This window comes from Halichoerus grypus, chromosome 3 (assembly GCF_964656455.1).
Source record: "Halichoerus grypus chromosome 3, mHalGry1.hap1.1, whole genome shotgun sequence".
In the NCBI taxonomy this organism is placed as follows: domain Eukaryota; kingdom Metazoa; phylum Chordata; class Mammalia; order Carnivora; family Phocidae; genus Halichoerus; species Halichoerus grypus.
This window is the reverse complement of record NC_135714.1, coordinates 120,641,450-120,660,795: the sequence shown is the minus strand read 5'-3', so window position 1 is coordinate 120,660,795 and position 19,346 is coordinate 120,641,450. Positions and strand designations below refer to the sequence as shown.

Sequence of the window (19,346 nt, the reverse complement as noted above, 5' to 3'; positions counted from 1 at the left end):
AATATGCTTGCATTTCAACTTTGCTCAGAATTAGTCATTGCTTTTTCCATGCTTCTAGGAGCCATCCTGGTAGAGTGAGTTCATACCATCTCCCAGGATCCCAACGAGGGTGTTAAATCCTATTAATTTAAGATAGCTCTTATCCTGCAACCCAAGGACCCAATGTGGGTGCTATTAAGTTCTCCCCTAGTTTATGATCGGACTCTCTTGATCTTCACCCTGATTCTGGCCTCATGTACTCCTCCAGCTCCTCCCAGTCCACACTGGCCAATTCTTGCAGCTCCTTGGGGTAGACTCTGTTCTTCTCTGCAGGCCCAGCACCTCTCCCGCTGAGTTTTCCTTAACCCAAATTATGCTATTTAATCCTAATTCAAAACCTAGTAGCCTGGAGATAGGACAAGTCCTAAAGGGGGGACTTGTTGCCTGGGGAGAGAGCTCTGCATTGTCACCCAGCTTGGAGGCAGGGCAGGAGTGTCTGCCCTTACCAGAGAGGGGTGGGCTGCAACTGCAGGCCCAGAAAGTTCAGGAGTCTGTGGAGTAAACATCTTCAGCGACATCCATTCAGATGCCTCCACCTCACTTGTCAGGGTCCTGGGTTTTCTCAACAAGTGCCCTGACCGCTATGTAACAGACCTGCCTTGATTGGCAACTGTCTTGAAGTCTAAGCCCTGTGCTTGGGCCTCAGCTTTCTCAGCCATCCTGCTGCAAGAGATGAAAACTAGTTCCCGTGCATCCAGAGGCCCTCTGGCTTTCACACCTGGCTTCCCACGGCCCATTGTTGCCCTCAGCCGTTCATTATGTTTCTATAGAATAAGAATGGCCTAGCAATAGCCATCCAACCCTTTTATCCTCACAGCTACAATTTTCTCCATCCTTCTCAAATGCCAGCCGGTGCACTAACACATTCCTCTCTAGCACACCATCCCAATCCATCGCCAGTGTAAGGTGTACAACTGGAACCTGTGCCCACAACTGCCTGTTCTCCACCTGCCATGAGTGATGGACTCTAGCCGCAAAAGTCTGCATCTACCACACCACTAATCTCTGCTACCTATTTTGCGTAGTAGATGAAAAATGAAGCAGTTTATAAAAAAATATTGGAAATGCTTTCCAAAATAAGTTTAAAAAGTTAAGAACAAGAAATTGAATATCAAAAGTACGTAAGTGAAATACTAGATTTATTCAAAGACAAATGCATAATGCATCTGTATAATAATACTGTCTCCGTGTCTCTGAAAACGAGCTACGTAGTCACCTTTGTCTATACATTTAGGCATTCATAACAGGTACTGTTCAGGGCACACACTGTGAAGAAAAAAATCAATGAGTAATTGCTAAAACATACATATCATGACTACTTAAGATAACATGAATATTTAATGAAAATTCAGCATTTAACATCTGACTCTCATCCTGTGGACCTACAAGGAAAAATACAGTAATTCGTTTTACCCATTACCATCTTACAAAATCAGAATGAATATAAGCAGTGTTTTTTAATAAAAACAGCAATTTAATTTCCATCAAATATATTACCATCCTATTCTTTTATCCTGTATATGTATCTAATTGGCATAACCTACTGATTACTGAAATCAGTAAAACTCCAATCCATGATGCTTCAATTGCTTGGATCAATACACATCTTACATTTGGAACTCATTTTTCTTATGCTATAAGCCTGATTATCAGTTCCTATAAAAATGCTATGCCCTACTCCTTGCCCCCGTGAGGTGACTAGTCTTTTGCACAAGGCTAAGTGACAGTCCTTCTGAACACCCACACCCAATTCATCAAGCACACATATTGCGGCCCCTCTCAGACACGGTCACGCATGGGCAAGCCGCTCTCCTAGTTGTCTTGTTCCTCATAGTGGGCATAGCCGCTGGCATAGGTCCTTCCTAAATTCAAATTAGTAAATAAATCGGATGACTCAGCATCTGAATCCTTTCCAACTTCATCTTCTTCCTCTTCATCATCCTCTGCTTCATCTTCATCTTCCTCTTCATCATGGTAGCTGCTATCACCACACTTATCAGAAGAAAGGTTCTTCCAATAGGCATCATAGCCAGAAGCTCCATCTCCCTCTTCACCTCCAGTCTGCCTGCCAAATTTCAGGGAGCGTGCTGCAAAAGACAGATATGTACATGGCACTTTGTTCCGATTCTTTATATCTTCACTTTTCTCTACAATATACAAAATTATATGAACTTGATTGGCTGCTTCTTACTCCCATTTTCCTAATTTCCTCACTTAATACTTAACTGGAAAGAAAGGAGACCTCAGTAACAACAATCGGTTCTATCCTACTCAGAGTCTATACACATACCATATATAACAAATAATAAAGACAACAGTGTCATTTCACTAAATCTAGAAAAAGTTGGAAAACAAAATAAGGGGGCGCCTGGGTGGCTCAGCTGTTAAGCGTCTGCTTTCAGCTCAGGTCATGATCCCAGGGTCCTGGGATCGAGCCCCACATCGGGTTCCCTGCTCGGCGAGAAGCCTGCTTCTCCCTCTCCCACTCCCCCTGCTTGTGTTCCCTCTCTCGCTGTGTCTCTGTCAAATAAATAAATAAAATCTTAAAAAAAAAAAAAAAAATAAGAACAATAGCACTCTCCAGGGCGCCTGGGTGGCTCAGTTGGTTAAGCGACTGCCTTCGGCTCAGGTCATGATCCTGGAGTCCCTGGATCGAGTCCCGCATCGGGCTCCCTGCTCGGCGGGAAGCCTGCTTCTCCCTCTGACCCTCCCCCCTCTCATGTGCTCTCTCTCTCTCTCTCATTCTCTCTGTCTCAAATAAATAAATAAAATCTTAAAAAAAAAAAAAAAAAAGAACAATAGCACTCTCCAAACAGAATTCAAATAAGGCATGTTAAAAACTAAAATGCTCTTCATTTGATAGATTAAAATTTTATTTTCAAATCACAGAACTATTGAATTCATGTCACTACACATTTTTCTTAAGAGAACTACTCTGTAATTCTGGTGTCCGACAAGACAAAGCCCTTCATTTCTTCTGCCTAAGTGGCAATACGGTTTAGTGCAAAAAATCAGCAAAATCATCAGTCTCACCTCATTGTACAACTACATCTTTGATTAAACAAAAGTATTGTCAGGGTCATTTAGAATTATGGTTCCATTCTGCTACGTTTGGTAAAGAGTCAAATTCTCTTTAACAAAATTGTAAGCTGCGTTACTACAAGCATGTTTGTAGTAGTCTTACTCCTTCATAGAAAAGTTATGTAAAAACCACAAAACAATTTCCTGTAGTAGTGATATATTACATAATAAGCATAGCTGCTCAAATACCACACACCTACAAAAAGCTTCAGAATGAATTCCAACTTCCAAGCACTGAAGATTACCAGCACTCGAATATTAAAGATTTATAGCTACTCAATTATTTAACAAGGAAACCTTCAGCAAAGGCAGAAAAATCACTTTTTGGTCTTAAATTTCAGTATCCACTATGTCATTAACTGAGTCAAATGCCAAATATCAAAGTGAATGATGGTGTATTTCTTAAGTTAAATTGAGAAACTTCACCCACAAATTTTCCAAGGCTGTAAAATTCCATTTGCTTAAGAGAACACATTCATCTTTTCAAATACGAAGAAGAGGCAAAAACAAAAATAGAAAGAGAAAAAAAAGAGATAAATCTTATCTAAGCAAGAAAGCAAAATCACTCCATTGGTATTTTAAGAAGAGCCTTACTTGACATGCTGAGATCCTTAGTTTCCTGAGTTTCATGTCCACATTTGGGGCAGGGAGGCTGTTTTCCTTTTTCTTGCTTAAACACTTTGCTCCTTGTATGATCATCACAGAAACAAGCCTACATAGGAGAAGTAAAAATAAGCAAGTCAATAAATAATTCAAAAAAATATACAAAATTATCACTCAATATTTCCTGGAGATTTAAAGGCAGTTTTGTTAGGGTAGAGATTAAGACTTTTGTTGGGACTGGTCACACTCGTGATTTAAATTTCTTAAGGGAAATGGTCTTTGCCAGAACTCTTTGAACTATGACCTAACATAAAGCAGAAACTATACATAGGATATGAACAGTGTAGGCACACTGATTCATTCATAAATATATGAGCATTCACAAAGCCCCTGATGACATAATGGTGAATAGCCTATCCACCCTCACAGATACATAACCTAACTGGGGACACAAGACAAGTGGAAAGGTAATTGTGAAACACTCTGCAATGAAAGGGAAGTGCAGCGGAGGGGCACTAAACAGGATATGGGATTCAGGAATTTCCTGGAAAACATGATGTGTTGGCTGAGATCTGAAGGAGAACAAGGGTACAGTAGGATAAGCAAAATGGGAAGAGAGATCTAAGGCAGAGGAAACAGCATAGACAACACCTGAAAGCCATTTGGCCAAATTGGGGCAGATCTGAGAGAGAAACAAGAGACAGGGTTAGGACCAGAAGAACCGGAGAAATGTTTCTGATAGGAAGTGAATTCGCTGCACCTGTTTAATGATTTTTGACAAACAGAAATGCTGGAGACAAGATCTAAGGAAATAGAACATTATGGAAATCTTCACTTTACTCAAACTCTCCTAAGCAAGTGAATTGTGATATTAATTAAAATATACTCTCAACATTTTGGTCAGAATATTCTCCATAAACGTAATGTGTAAAAACACTGAGCGAAGATTCGGGAGACATGTGCATTAGTGTCAACTCTAAGATAAGCCAACTGGATAACCTTTGGAAAGTCATTCAGCTTTCTCAATTCAATTTCACAATCTCCAAAATAAAAGAAGTAAACTACATAATGTTTAAAGACCCTTATAGATTAATTATAGCTATAAATAATCCAAGGTGGAGGAGTACTGGGATTAAAAACCAAATCTAAAAATAGCAAACAAGTATACCTTACAACGGAGACAGGAATGCTGACCAAGTCGATTGCATGAAACACCTATGGGCAAAAATACATAATGTCCAGATTCAAACTTCGAACGAAAACACTATTTTCCACAGATTTATACTTGATGTACTTAGATCAATTATTAACATTTTTTTTGGTCTCATAATATAACCTAGAGGGCACATAAAATGAGATGGAATCCCCAGCCAGAAGGAAGGAAACGAAGTGCACACACCCAGCATTCTTTCGCTAGTATGACACTAATTATTCTCCAATCTCCTTCCATTTCTCCCGTTCTAGGAGATGGCAAACTTCATTAATTATATTTAGAAAACTGAAATGGTGAGACATCCTTTTTTCCATGACACTGGCTGAAGTTCTTCCCTTTATCACATAATGCTTAAATCTCAAAAAGAGGAACGCCTGGGTGACTCAGTTGGTTAAGCATCTGCCTTCAGCTCAGGTATGATCCCGGGGTCCTGGAATAGAGCCCCACATCAAGCTCCCTGCTCAGCAGGGAGTCTACTTCTCCCTCTGCCCCTCCCCCTGCTCATGCTCTCTCTCTCTCACTCTCTCTCAAGTAAATAAAATCTTTAAAAAATAAATAAATAAATCTTAAAAAGAATAATTTTCTCCATTAATATATAATCTCTCCTGATGACGCAGGCTATTGCCATTTTTTGCATAACTTCTGATAAGGGAATAGAATACTTCAGGTAGAAAGGGTAGTTATGAAGAGAAAATAATGTTCAAGTGGGCAGGAAAAGATGGGAAAAATCCCAAAATATTTTATTACTATTTTAGTCAGTAAGCCATGTTAATTTTGGTCATTACCTGTAATTACTGAGGAAAAACCTAAACTTAAGTGCAAATATATTAGAAAAGCCAGAATGTCTGGCACATATTGACTGTGCCAGAAATGGAAGAAAAAAAGTAAGTACCAGAGGTATAGAAAGAGAAAATAAACTAAGCCTTACACTAATAAAGCCTGAATATAAACTATTAACTTTCAATTCACTTAGAGGTCTTGAAAAAATAAAAAGGAAAACAAGTAAAAGGAAGCCTGTCTTTGTAATGCAAATATTTGACCAGATGTTTCTAATTTGGGAATTCTTTTACTTAATTTTGCCTGGTTCATGGGTAGCCTTTTTTATGTGAACAGGCAAGTATTTTTTTTACACTCAGAAATGATGCTCTCAATTATATGTATTATTATTGCTTCTGTCCGAGTATCCTGCTTTCTTCCACCGTAATGCCAATAATTCAGTTGGATATGTATTATTTGTCCTATGTGTTAATAATAAAAGTTAAAAAATCAACTGAGTACTTACTATATACAGTTGACCCTTGAACAACATGGGTTCGAACTGTGCAAGTCTGCTTATGTGCAAATTTATTTCAATAAATACAGTGCAGTGCTTTAAATGTATCTTCTCTGCCTTATGATTTCCGTAGTAACGTTTTACTTTCTCTAGCTTACTTTATTGTAAGAATATATCATATAATACATACAAAATATGTGTTAATCAACCATTTATGTTATCAGTAAGGCTTCTGGTCAACAACAGGCTATTAGCAGTTAAGTTTTTGGGGAGTCAGAAGTTATATGCAGATTTTCAACTGTGCAGAGGGTTGGTGCCCCTAACCCTCATACTGTTCAAGGGTTAACTATATTAGGCATATACAAGTATACCAAAGTACTTCAATAATAACCATATTATTTCATTCAGTCTGTGGGGACAAAAATCTGAAATCTCAATCATTTCCACCTGAAGATATGCCCAGGGAGTTATTTGGTTCCTTCTTCATTCAGTCAAAAAAAAAAAAGAAAAAGAAAAAGGATATACTTAACCAAAATGTTATAAATCTCTTTCAAATACATAGCCAGAACACATACTGAAAGTACAAAGGTCCCAACCCAATCTCCCAGTGTACACCAGGCATCTTTTTTTTTTTAATATTTTATTTATTTATTTTTGACAGAGAGAGAGAGAGCGATCACAAGTAGGCAAAGCAGCAGGCAGAGGGAGAAGCAGGCTTCCCGCTGAGCAGGGAGCCCCACCTGGAGCTCAATCCCAGGACCCTGGGATCATGACATGAGCAGAAGGCAGATGCTTAACCGACTGAGCCACCAAGGAGCCCCAGGAATTTCTGATATAGAATCTTTTCCCATCCCCACTACTTGAGTCTTCTACGTGCCACAAAGACATGATCCCAAGAAATTAATTTTGTCTATCTTACCCTCATCCTTACTTCTGGGAACTCAACCTAGGATGGAACATGGCCCTGCCATTCTTCTCTCCCTGATTACCTCAAGCCAACACATATGCACTCTGGTTCACTGCCCAGTTATTTCTCTCCCCAGGAGTTACAATTTTGGACTTATATAAACAATGCATTTCTCCCAGATTCTAAAAATAGTTTGACAGGGCGCCTGGGTGGCTCAGTCGTCAAGCATCTGCCTTTGGCTCAGGTCATGATCCCAAGGTTCTGGGATCGAGCCCCGCATCGGGCTCCCTGCTCGGCGGGAAGCCTGCTTCTCCCTCTCCCACTCCCCCTGCTTGTGTTCCCTCTCTCGCTGTCTTGCTGTCAAAAAATAAATTAAAATCTTAAATAAATAAATAAATAAATAAATACAAAAATAGTTTGACTTTCCTAGTTTTAAACTGGGGAATGGTTTCCATTTTAAATCTATTTCTATGTCTTCAGAGTATTTTAAAAGAGAGCAGGCTGGGATGCATCAAAGTCTGCTGATAACAAGCCATTTTAAATTAGAAGTCCCGGAGCCATTTTAATTATTTAAAAAAATAGAGGCAGAGTCAACATATTTGTTTTGTTTTTTCTTAAAACATCTTTCCCACTGATAATGCAGGTAAATAAGTATCTTAAAGAATTTCTATATCTCCCAATTCCTAAGTAAGGTCAAACCTATAAATGATGAGATATGACCAGTTAAGGGGGTGGAAACAAGCTATACCTTTGCGGCCTATGGGTATGATTAGGAAAATATTTCAGGAAAAAACAAGCATTGAATGGCAACTGGCAAAGAAAGAATGGCAAGAAGAAAACTAAAGCAATGAAAAAAAAGTAAAGAAGATAAACTACAGTAAACCAAAGACACCTAGGAACCTGCAATGAACATAACCTTAATATCAAGTATCAAAGACATGATGATAGATTTATCTTAAAATCCTGTCAACTATTCTGCTTTTGTATTTTTCCTTTGTCTTTTACTGAATCACTAAAACTTCCTGATGAAATTATAGTCTTATCACTCACAACTGCCTGTCTTTGGGGTCAAATGCGACAAAATACTCAAAGTTCTCAGGCTCCAAATAAAGTAATTCAATTTTTATATTACAGATTTTGCAGAAGCCTAAGAATGGCTCAAAAATGCTATCTACTTTGAGATGTTCTTTAACCTTTGAGAATTTCTATATGAATACTCTAAGAATTACATATATATGCATTTATGTATATATTAAAACTGACAACTTACCAACTTTAAATTTATAAGAGAATATAGAGATTACCATTTCATATCAAAAGAAAAACCAAATTCAAGCAAATGAGTATCTGGGGAATTTCAGCCTTTTCTATAATGATATTTAATAAGGGCTTTCTAAGTAAAAGGTACCATAATAACACTTTATATGGATTCTCATTTTAATTAACTCTTTCAAAAAGAAATTAGCATCTTCTTTTAATAAATAAGGAAACTCAGCTTTAGAAAGATTTGGTGATTTGCCCAAAATCACATAACCAGGAGGTGTTTGACTCTAAATTTTGAGCTTTTGAAAATCAAAAATAATGCGGAAATAAAATGTAATCTATCTGTAAAGATAATACCATTGAGAACCAGTTACACTGGTTCTCAAACTGAAAGATACATGACAATTATGTGTGTGGGTAAAACACATAGGCCTGCACCTACCACAGACTTCAAAGAATCTCAGGGATGAGGCCTGGGTGGCTGTATTTTTAAAAAACCTCCACAGGTGTTTCTGATGCATACTCTTGTCTAACAATCACCGAAACCAACTAGCAGGAACAAACCAGGGGTAGTATTACGTATCACTTACTTGAAGGCATTTGGAAATGTGTGTGGGTTTTGGCGGGGGGGGGGGGGCGGGGGGGGGCGGCGGGGAGGGGTGGGAGTTGTTATAATAACTTGGAGGTGAAAATGATACTTAGTACTCAGGACCAGGAAGGCTACAGTCCTATAATCAATCCCACATAACAAAGAACTGACCCAACCAAAATGCCAGTGGCATCCCTATTGAAAAAAACAGACTATGTGGTTCTGAATTTTTTTTAGAAACGGAAAACAGATATTAAGTTGAATTATAGTCCACAAGAGGCTGCATAAAAAACTAGATTCTTTTTTGAGTCTAACACTTAATACTATTAAGAATCCTGGGTATAAAGGACATCTAATTTATAAAAACTTACATTTGAATGTTTCCGCCTCTAAAACCTGGCAGCTGGCTTGATGTTCAAATTGATCATCTTCACAGAGAAAGTTATGACAAAAAGAACAACTGAATATTCTGCCTCCTATTGGATTAAAAAACAAAACCCACAAATGTAACCATGATAAATTTCAATTTAAAGAAGCCATAAATATCAATTTAAAGAAGTCAAGCGATTTACTTCAGAATTACACCAAAATGACACAGTAGTTTTTGTTCTGGTAAAGGCTACAATGAAAACTGCCAAACTGAACCATGAAAAAGGGGACTCCCACAATCCCCTGGCTACTCATATAAAAAGAGCATCCAGAATGTTTCAAAGTCAGCCTTTACTTAATACAGTAAAGTTCACCACTTGCATGTAATCACTCACCGTGGTCCCAGACACCTCGTTCACACTCCACACACTCAGCATCAGTAAGAGGGCAGGCGCAGGCATGGGTACTAAGACATTTCCTACCATGGCAAACCCAGGCTTCACAGAAGTCACATATAGCACCCTGAAACCAAGGAACACAAAAAATCTTTGTCACTTGCCTGGCTGCAACCATTGTTTAGCCAAGGGCAACCATCAAAATTGTACACATTTAGCAATTTATCAACCCTCAGCGATAGTGGGTGGCTTCATTAAAAAAAATTTCTGTTTAAGCCAAAATTAAAGACGATTCTCTGAAAATCAAACTACTTCACCAACAGCTATTTACAATATAAAAAACTTGGCTATAAATCAAAAGAAAAAGAAGGGGGAAACTATACACTTAACCCCAATACTAATCATTAAAGTAAGTCACGGAGCTAAAAGTGTTGCCTTCAAACTGAATTCTAATTTGAATGGTGTCCAGAGTCCACATTTAAACATTCTTATCTATAACAATTATAGTAACTAAACTGAATTTTTTCAATTAGAAATATTTCTGACTTCTAATTGAACATAATAATAATAATAAAGGTACAAACCTCCAGTTACATATTAAATAAGTCATGGGGATGTGTATAGCATGGAGACTGTAGTCAATAATACTGTATTATTTATTTGAAAGTTGCTAAGAGAGTAGATCTTAAAAGTTCTCATCACAAGAAAAAAATTGTAACTATGTGAGGTGATAGATGTTAACTAGACTTACTGTGGCGATCATTTTGCAATATACACAAATATCACATCATTATGTTGTGCACCTGTGTGATATTGTGATTTATAATAAATATATATTCCATCTTCCAAAAAAAAAAGGAAATATTTCTCACTTAAGAAAATTCCTTCCTGAATCATTTATAAAATAATTCACATAGCTGGGGTGCCTGAGTGGCTCAGTTGGTTAAGTGTCTGCCTTCAGCTCAGGTCATGGTCCCAGGGTCCTGGGATCGAGCCCCACGTCAGGCCGCCTGCTCAGCGGGAAGCCTGCTTCTCCCTCTCCCACTCCCCCTGCTTGTGTTCCCTCTCTCACTGTCTCTCTCTCTCTGTCAAATCAATAAATAAAATCTTTAAAAAAAATAAAAAATAAAAATAATTCACATAGCTTTTCTAGAATAACTGAGAAAAAATATTAAACTTCTGTCAGCATCTTTTTTCTATTAAGGTGACTTGTGCTTTGAATCATTACATTTCTTTGTGGAAAAAAATTAAAATAAAATATACAGAATTAAATACCAGGATAAGACTCTCCAATTTTACATCAAGATAAGAGAGAAAGACTACACCTTTCAATAACACAATGACATCTATAGAATATTAATTGCTAGAAGGAATCTTAAGAAAATGAGACTAGGGACGCCTGGGTGGCTCAGTCGGTTAAGCATCTGCCTTGGGCTGAGGTCATGATCTCAGGGTCCTGGGATCAAGTCCCACATCGGGCTCCTTGCTCAGCGGGGAGCCTGCTTCTCCCTCTGCCTGCCACTCCCCCTGCTTGTGCATGCTCTCTCTCTCTGACAAATAAATAAATAAAATTTAAAAAAAAAGAAATGAAGACAAGAAACTTACCACCATTGCAAGGCCAGTACTATACACACCAGCATGCTTTATGACACAGTCTGAAGACTTCATCATGCACTTTGTTTTCCCTGTAAAGAGACAAATTTGCACTAGTAGTCTTATGCAAAGTAGTACATGTAAATATTCACTAATGCCACTTTTTATCTAGCCTCAATTCCTATAGAAATAACTTGAAAATGGATAGAAATCAGTTTACTGCTCATATTACTAAAAATAAAAAGACTGATATAACAGAGATCTAACCTGAATCAGATCTTTTAAGATTAGAAATTTACTAGTAAATCTATAAAAATGTATTGCACAATAAAATTATATGTTAATTATTGTTTGTACTAAAATCAGAAATTGCAAGTTACAGTTGTAATCTAACAATCATCAAAGCAGTTTAAAATCTTGTGAATTTTCAAATGAATTAATACAGATTTTAAAAAGCTATGCTTTAAGGGCGCCTGGGTGGCTCAGTTGGTTAAGCAACTGCCTTCGGCTCAGGTCATGATCCTGGAGTCCCGGGATCGAGTCCCGCATCGGGCTCCCTGCTCGGCAGGGAGTCTGCTTCTCCCTCTGACCCTCTTCCCTCTCATGCTCTCTGTCTCTCATTCTCTCTCTCTCAAATAAATAAATAAAATCTTTAAAAAAAAAAAAAAAGCTATGTTTTAAAATGAATTTTACAGTTTATAATAGCCTGGTTTGAAGTTATTGTTTATTTCTACTTAAAAAAACAATAAAAACAGCCTGGTTTGAAGTTATTGTTTATTTCTTTCCACAGAACATCTCAAACCAAACCAAACAATGATAATGTAACTTACCTAGTTCTTTTTTTAAGTTTATCCATATGTAAAAATTTACAAACATAGCCCCCAAATAAACATTCTTCCCAAGGAATTCTGAAATAGTGCCCAAGTGAATGGAAAAAACAGGAATACAGTGATAGAGCTAAAAATCACAATATAGCCACAAAAGCTCTGATCTAGCAGCAAATTACCAACATGAAACACTATCAGGAAATTCACTCATCATATACTATGTCAAAATTAAGGTGACATATTAATCACCCATCTCAGACTCTGCAAAGTAGAAGATGAAACACAAAGAAGATGCACAATTTTCCACATTATCTTGATTATCTGAGGAACAAAGCTAGGACAACAGGAAATGGGAAGAGAGACTGGAAATGAGAGACAGCAGCTACCCAACTATTCCATGTCTAAGTATAAGAATCAGTAAGTGGGAAATAAATCCATGTACACAGCACTATATAACTGAAGCCCAGCCAACAATGAAAATATGGGATGGTCCTAGTAAGAACTCAATCTTCATAACCTATTTTATCATTCTTTTTTTTTTTTTTTTTTTAAATATTTCACTTATTTGAGAGAGAGAGAGCATGCGCGCGAGCGCACAAGCTGAGGGAGGGGCAGAGGGAGAGGGACAAGCAGACCACCCCATCTCGCCCAGCAGGGAGCCCAACGCAGGGCTGGATCCCAGGACCCTGAGATCATGACCTGAGCCTACGTCACCACACTTAACTGACTGAGCCACCCAGAAGCCCCTCTATTTTCTCATTCTATATTCATTTGTCTTTTATAAAATAAAGATATAAAAACTGGCAGACAAGTAGTCTCTCTAGGCCAGTATTTTCTTTTTTTTTTTAAGTAGGCTCCATACTGGGCCTGCTTAATGCTGTGCTTGAACTCATGACCCTGGGAGCAAGACCTGAGCTGATAAACCTCAAAAGATGGCCTCTTAGAAAACTAGAACTACGCTAGAAATATTCAGGGATATAGCCCTAAACTTTCCTAATTTTCTACAATGTTATTATACATAAACACATTTATGTGAGTATATCCCAAACTGTGTTCCACCTGAAACTATCATCCCATAACCAAAGGGAGTATTTGTTCAAATAAAAGTTTGGGGAGTAAATCTGGTGTGAACAAAATTCATTAGGTTTCTTTACTGGAGGTCTTCAGAACCTTTAACATACAAATATGTAACAGAAATTTCCCAGACAGAAAGGCAGGGATGAAACAAGCAGCATTTCTCAAGTGTATGTATTATTTTAAGAAATACCTATTAAGAGACGCCTGGGTGACTCAGTTGTTTAAGTGTCTGTCTGTTCGGCTCAGGTCCTGATCTCACTGTTGCGAGACTGAGCCCTGCATGAGGCTCTGCACTGGGCATGGAGCATGCTTGGGATTCTCTCTCTCTCCCTCTCCCTTTGCCCCTCCTTCTGTCTCTCCCTTTCTCTCAAAAAAAAAAAAGAAAAGAAAGAAAGAAATACCTATTAATAGCTCAAGTATTCTATGGAAGGCTATTTGGGAAACACCAATCTTGTTGTTCTATGAACTACCATTTAGTTTACTTTGAATAATCATTTACTCTGAATAAATACCTGGGAACTGAATACGTAGCTTAGGAACTATTGCAATCACTTGGGAAAACATATGAGGAAACTCAAGAATCATATGCTAATGCCAAACAGAAAAAATTGGCATCAGTAAATGTGGAATAAATCTATTCTCAACAGTCTAAGATACTGTGGGCAATATCAGCAGGAATCAAAACTTAGAAAAGTATACAAACAGATATCAACAAGACAAAGTTAGCATAACTAAAAATTCGGATCACCAAATGTTATTAGTCTGAAATCTGATCTTTTAATGTTTACAACATGGTGGTAACCTATATCTAAACCATACCTTAATTATTTTTCAACATTACATCAAAGAGACAAAATCAAGACCTGATAGTGTCAGACAGACCAAATAACAATTTGTTATTTCATTAATGGTAAGGTCTAACAGTACTATAAAAAATGATAAATCAGTCAAACTGATTAACTGCAAAACAAATGGTTGGTAAAAGAAAAGGTTTAAGTCCCCAGTTATCATATACTTACCACACTGCGCACAAATTGGTAACTTCTGTACAGAACTGCAAAAATAGCAAAACGCTCTATTCTTCTGCCGCCTTGTCATGTGAAATAAAATTTTAAAATTCAGTCAATATCAGATAAAAGGTGAGGGGATCTATTTATTACATATAGATAGAAAAAGAAATAAATAAAAATTTACCTCTGACACTTGTCACATTCCTGTAAAATGTAAAAACATAACATTAATTTTCTGATTGAAAACTCCCAATTTACTTGCATTATAAAGAATACCCTGTTTTTCATGTTAAAATTTAAGTAACACTTCCCCAAAGCCTCCAACTTCACCCACATATACAAGCATCTATACACACTTTAATAACAAAGGTATGTTCCCGTACATACCACACCAAAGAAAGGAGTAGCATTTCCACAAGAGGCTATATAAATACAGCAGTGGTTTGTTTTGGGGTTGTGTTTTTTTGTTGATGTTGCTTTTTAATCAGATAAATATTACAGAATGGACACAAGAAATGGTAGAGAACACAATATGATGAAGCTCGCAGAAAATCTAGAATCTTTTTTTTTTTTTTAAAGATTTTATTTATTTATTTGAGAGAGAGAGTGAGAGAGAGAGAGAGCACAAGAGGGGGGAGTGGGAGAGGGAGAAGCAGACTCCCTGCTGAGCAGGGAGCCCGATGCGGGACTCGATCCCGGGACTCCTGGATCATGACCTGAGCCGAAGGCAGTCGCTTAACCAACTGAGCCACCCAGGTGCCCAGAAAATCTAGAATCTTAAACATGGTACTAAAAGTTCTCAACAATCTGGTCCCTAACCACTTTCAAACCTTGCTGGCCTATTCACTTTAGATTAAAGTCACTATTTGTCAGCCATTCATGAAATAGGTCTTATACTTTTTCCATGCCTTACTATTCTAATAATTTTCCTTGAAAAGTCTATCCTTACAATCTTTACCTGTTGAAAGTTCTGGTGATGAACCCACCTCCTCTATGAACTGTACCCCATCCACGCACTCAAGTTTATCCCTGCTTTGCCCAAATGTACCTTAGTCTTAACTGTACATTTATTACAACACTTATTAAATTCTAGTCTTCATTATGTGTATTTATGTATATGAGTCAATTCTTTTGTCTGTCCCATAACCCTCTTCTCTAGAAATGACCCTGAAGGGAGTCTCTACCATCTGTCCTATCTGTGTTATGTAATCCTGGTCCCTCCCATCCCCCCCCCCATGCCAGTCATAAACGTTAGCAGGGCTATCTTCTTTCCCTCTCTGACAACATTATGGGATGTGAGACACACAAGCTACCAGTACCTACAAACCCAAACAAATGGGGTAAGACAATCTGAGAAAATGGAACTAATAAGGAAAAAGAAACACAAGCAAAAGATGGAACTACACGGTTGTTCCAGGTTCCAGTTGTCCAAGTCCCAGTGTCCCCGCTACATCCTTGCCCTTCCCAACTACATGTCAGTAAATGTAGTAAACAGAAATAGAAATAATATAGAAATAGTAAACTCTTTTTCTCCCTAAAGTTACTTAAGTTGGATTTGTCACTTACAAACAAACAAATCTTAAGAAATACACAAGACAACTGATCTATAAACTTGTCAAAACAAGGACTGTGTCATTCATTTTTGTATACCCTACAGTGCCTAAAATAGTACCTGGCACAAAATAGATGCAAAAGAAACATTCAGGGAATTAAATCATATTAAGCATTTCATATGATCTTTAGGTGAAACAAAAGAAGAAGAAGAAAGAGGAGTAGCAGGAATAGAAAAAGTAGAGAGGACTGGAAATAGGAAATTATGGGACAACTCAGAGAAATACGGCCAAAAAAAGGAAAGGGGTTATAATCACATGACAATCTTGCTTTTTCACACTTTGACCAAACAAGCCCAGAAATGATCAGGACTAACCCACTGAGCACAGGAAAAGAAGGCAACAGGACAGTTAGCCAAAAGAGATGTCAAGAAAAGTGAAAAGTTTAGAAAATTAAAATCAAATGAGTTAAGAACTGCCAAGAGAAATAATGAAAAGGCTCCAACTAACAGGACAACTTATGCGTATAAGGTTAGAGAAGCTGGAAAACATCCCACAATCCCCAGTATGTATTCTTGTTTCATATCTATCACTAACAGCAGCCAAGGTAATACGCTAGGTTTATAAATAACATAAAATCAAACAAAATCATTGCTACTCTGCCTTAATGAAAACAATGGACATGCCTCTAACACAGATTTGAAATTCAATAAAATATATGCAGCAACTCTGTATTCACTAACATTTTATTCAGGCATTTTTCAGATAAGTATTATACAGTTTTTCAACCACCAACAGGTATCCAAAAAAGCTGTTACCATTGACGCATTGCATGGGTGTTTAGCTAAATCTATGGTGCTTCTTGATGCTCTGAGCTGTTTTTCACGTTCCCGGCGGTTCTCTGCCTTCTTCCTCGCACCAGTCTTTTTTTTAGGCATTTTACCCCACTTTCTACACAAGAGAACAGAGAAGATACAATTGCCTGGTTGCATTTGCTTTTGTAAATAAACCAAGAAACAGTAGAATGAAGTGTTTTCACTCATTAAATTTTAAACTCAATCCTGTCATTTTGACTGGTAAGCACATTTTAAGCCTTTATGAAATATTAAATATACATTACCCCAAATAAAATAGATAACTTTTAAGATAAGGCACTTATTTGCACTACCAAACAATTCTTAAAAATGTAAACATCAAAACAATTTATCCTAGAAGCCAAACGTTTTCTTTTCCCAGTGAGAAAAAAGAGAAAAAGTTTCTCTCATGTTAAGTATTCTTTAAAAATTACTCTGTACACGGGGTGCCTAGGTGGCTGGGTACTGGAATCAAGCCCCCACCCCCCCACTCCACCTTGGGGTTCCACTCTCAGTGAGGAGTCTGCTTGAAGATTCTCTGTCCCTCTGCCCCTCCCCCGCTTATGCTCCTGCTCTCTCAAATAAATCTTTAAAAAAAACAAAAATAAAAAATAAAAATTACTCTGTACTAAATTTTTTTAAAAATTAGGCATATATCATTAACAAGAAATAATTTAAAAGTATATTATTTACTCAGTTTATATCATTTTTTGAGCTATATATTCAACTTGACGTTAAGATTTGAAGTATAAAGTCTTATTTCTCCTGTGTAATAGCTAAACAAAACATCTAACAAGTAAAGTCAAATGACAACATTAACTACAGAGCCAACCCCCTCTGGAAAGATATTAAAGGTACTGTAGTTGCTTTGACTCTGGAAGCTGCTCTTCTCTACATGTAAGTGAGCATATAATTTTAACAGAGTTCAAATTTATGTTTAAGAGTATGTATTATATATGAGTATGTATGTAAAGCCCTGTATAAATAAGGACTTTAAAACGGGCTTTCATCTTTCATCACTTAGTTGAAAGAACTACCACATTTAGAAAAACAAGATTTTTACTAAATAACACATTTTTATTTGGCTATTCATCCAGTCTGCACACTACAAGTTCCTTGAGGATATCAGCCCTGTCTTTCTTGACAATGTATACCTCCCCGCCCTGCCTGGCATATATTAAGCAGTCAATAAATGAAGAGACACACTAATAAATGGGCCTATTATGTACTTGCTTCACAATATGAATCTCAAGTTTCTTAACATTCTTCAAAATACATATTTTTTAAGTCTTTTCTAAGAGTGATTCTCAAAAATCAACTGTAGAAATTCCTAAAAAATACAAATTTACACGTCTAGGCCCTGTCCAAGATCTACAAATTCTAAACTTCCAAGGACAGGATTAAGTTTCACTGGTGACTGTGACACAATCTCCCTGAAGGCACGAACATTCTCTTCAAAGAAACCAAAACACGTCCATGATACATGAAGAGAATTCCTAAAAATCACTTTGAAGAAATTCACACTTCTCATTTAAAAGGCCCTATTACAACAGGGCGAAATCATGCACCAGCTAGCTCGTCTTATTAAGTTTTCCTACTTTGGGTTTCAACTCTTATATTAAAATGTCCAAGCAAAAGCCAAGTGGTGGGAAGCTGCGACTTAAAAATATAGACAAATCAGGCCAGATTTAGTAGGTGGTCAGCTAAGTAACGTACAAGCCCACGAGATCATCCTTTCAGTATTTAAAACGACCAAATTCTACAGGGTGAAAAAAATTGTGTAGTCCCCTGCCAAAAGAACTCAGAAGACAATCCGGGGTGATCATCCCGGTGAATTTTTGCGTCCCCCAGGGGTGAATCGGCTCAGGTTGAGCCTCGATTTTTTTTCTCCAATTTGGTTTGGAAACTTAAAAGAGTGAAATTTTTCACGCCTCATATGGGTTTAAGCCCTTCTCCAGCAACGCTTCGACTTAAGACGTGGCCTGTCATCAAATGAGGAAAAAGGCACAGGGTCAGCGCTGCTTTGGAGGAAAAGCCTGCAATCGGAGGACCCAGCGGGGTGATGGGGGCATCCGGAGGCAACAGCGGAGGTGCCACGCGGTTCGGGGAACTGACAACCATCACCCGCCCGCGGGACACCCTCCCTCACGCGCGCTCCGGGCCGACCTCGCTCACCCTTGCGGGGAGGCCGGGCTCACTCCGGGGGCAGAGGGGCAGGGAATAGCGTGAGACCAGCCCGCGGCAGCAGCAACTCCAACTTGCGGGCCACGACTCCAGGGAGAGAGCTACCAAAACCGAAGGAGGCTGGGCAGAGCCAATTTCCGACACTAGGAGCCGGACCGGATGTCCTCTTACGTCACCAGCGACCTTACGGCAGCACGTCGACAGGAAGGGGCCCGCCCACTTCTGTTTGCCCCGCCCCGGTCCCGCCCACTCCCGCAGGGGGCGGGACTCCCACTCCTGGATGAGGGATTTGACAGAGGAGGGAATAAGGAAAAATAGAACAGAAAGACAGGGGACAGGAAGGCCCGGTCAATTTTATTTTTTTTCGGAAAAGGAGAAATCTAAAGGAAGAGGGAAATGAATTCACAAACTTGACACTGCATTAACTGACTAAACTCTTGCCTAATTCTTTGGAAACTTTCTGCTACCTACATCGTTTGTGCCTCACATCCTACTTTTCATGTTTGCTGTGCAAACTAT

General features: G+C 38.2%; 1 protein-coding gene across 1 annotated transcript; it reads right to left on the bottom strand.

Annotated features, from left to right (window-relative positions):
• Positions 1-1,161: 1,161 nt before the first annotated feature.
• On the bottom strand, positions 1,162-18,998 carry ZNF330 (zinc finger protein 330). Its single transcript, XM_036105230.2, has 10 exons — positions 18,819-18,998; positions 16,608-16,740; positions 14,424-14,443; positions 14,249-14,319; positions 11,338-11,417; positions 9,733-9,859; positions 9,340-9,444; positions 4,892-4,938; positions 3,715-3,832; positions 1,162-2,126 (listed from the first exon to the last, which is right to left on the bottom strand). Exons 2-10 carry the CDS (start codon positions 16,725-16,727, stop codon positions 1,852-1,854), a joined length of 963 nt encoding a protein of 320 aa, XP_035961123.2. The 5' UTR covers positions 16,728-16,740; positions 18,819-18,998; the 3' UTR covers positions 1,162-1,851.
• Positions 18,999-19,346: the final 348 nt, after the last annotated feature.

Bases quoted from the DNA above. Each gene is read 5' to 3' on its own strand.
- ZNF330 (XM_036105230.2), bottom strand. From the start codon at position 16,727: ATGCCTAAAAAAAAGACTGGTGCGAGGAAGAAGGCAGAGAACCGCCGG. The intron at 11,418-14,248 runs GTAAGTATATGA...GTCTCTTTACAG, and splicing joins ACCAATTTGTGCGCAGTGTG to GGAAAACAAAGTGCATGATG. The intron at 2,127-3,714 runs GTAAGGCTCTTC...TGTCTTTTGCAG, and splicing joins TAAGGATCTCAGCATGTCAA to CACGCTCCCTGAAATTTGGC.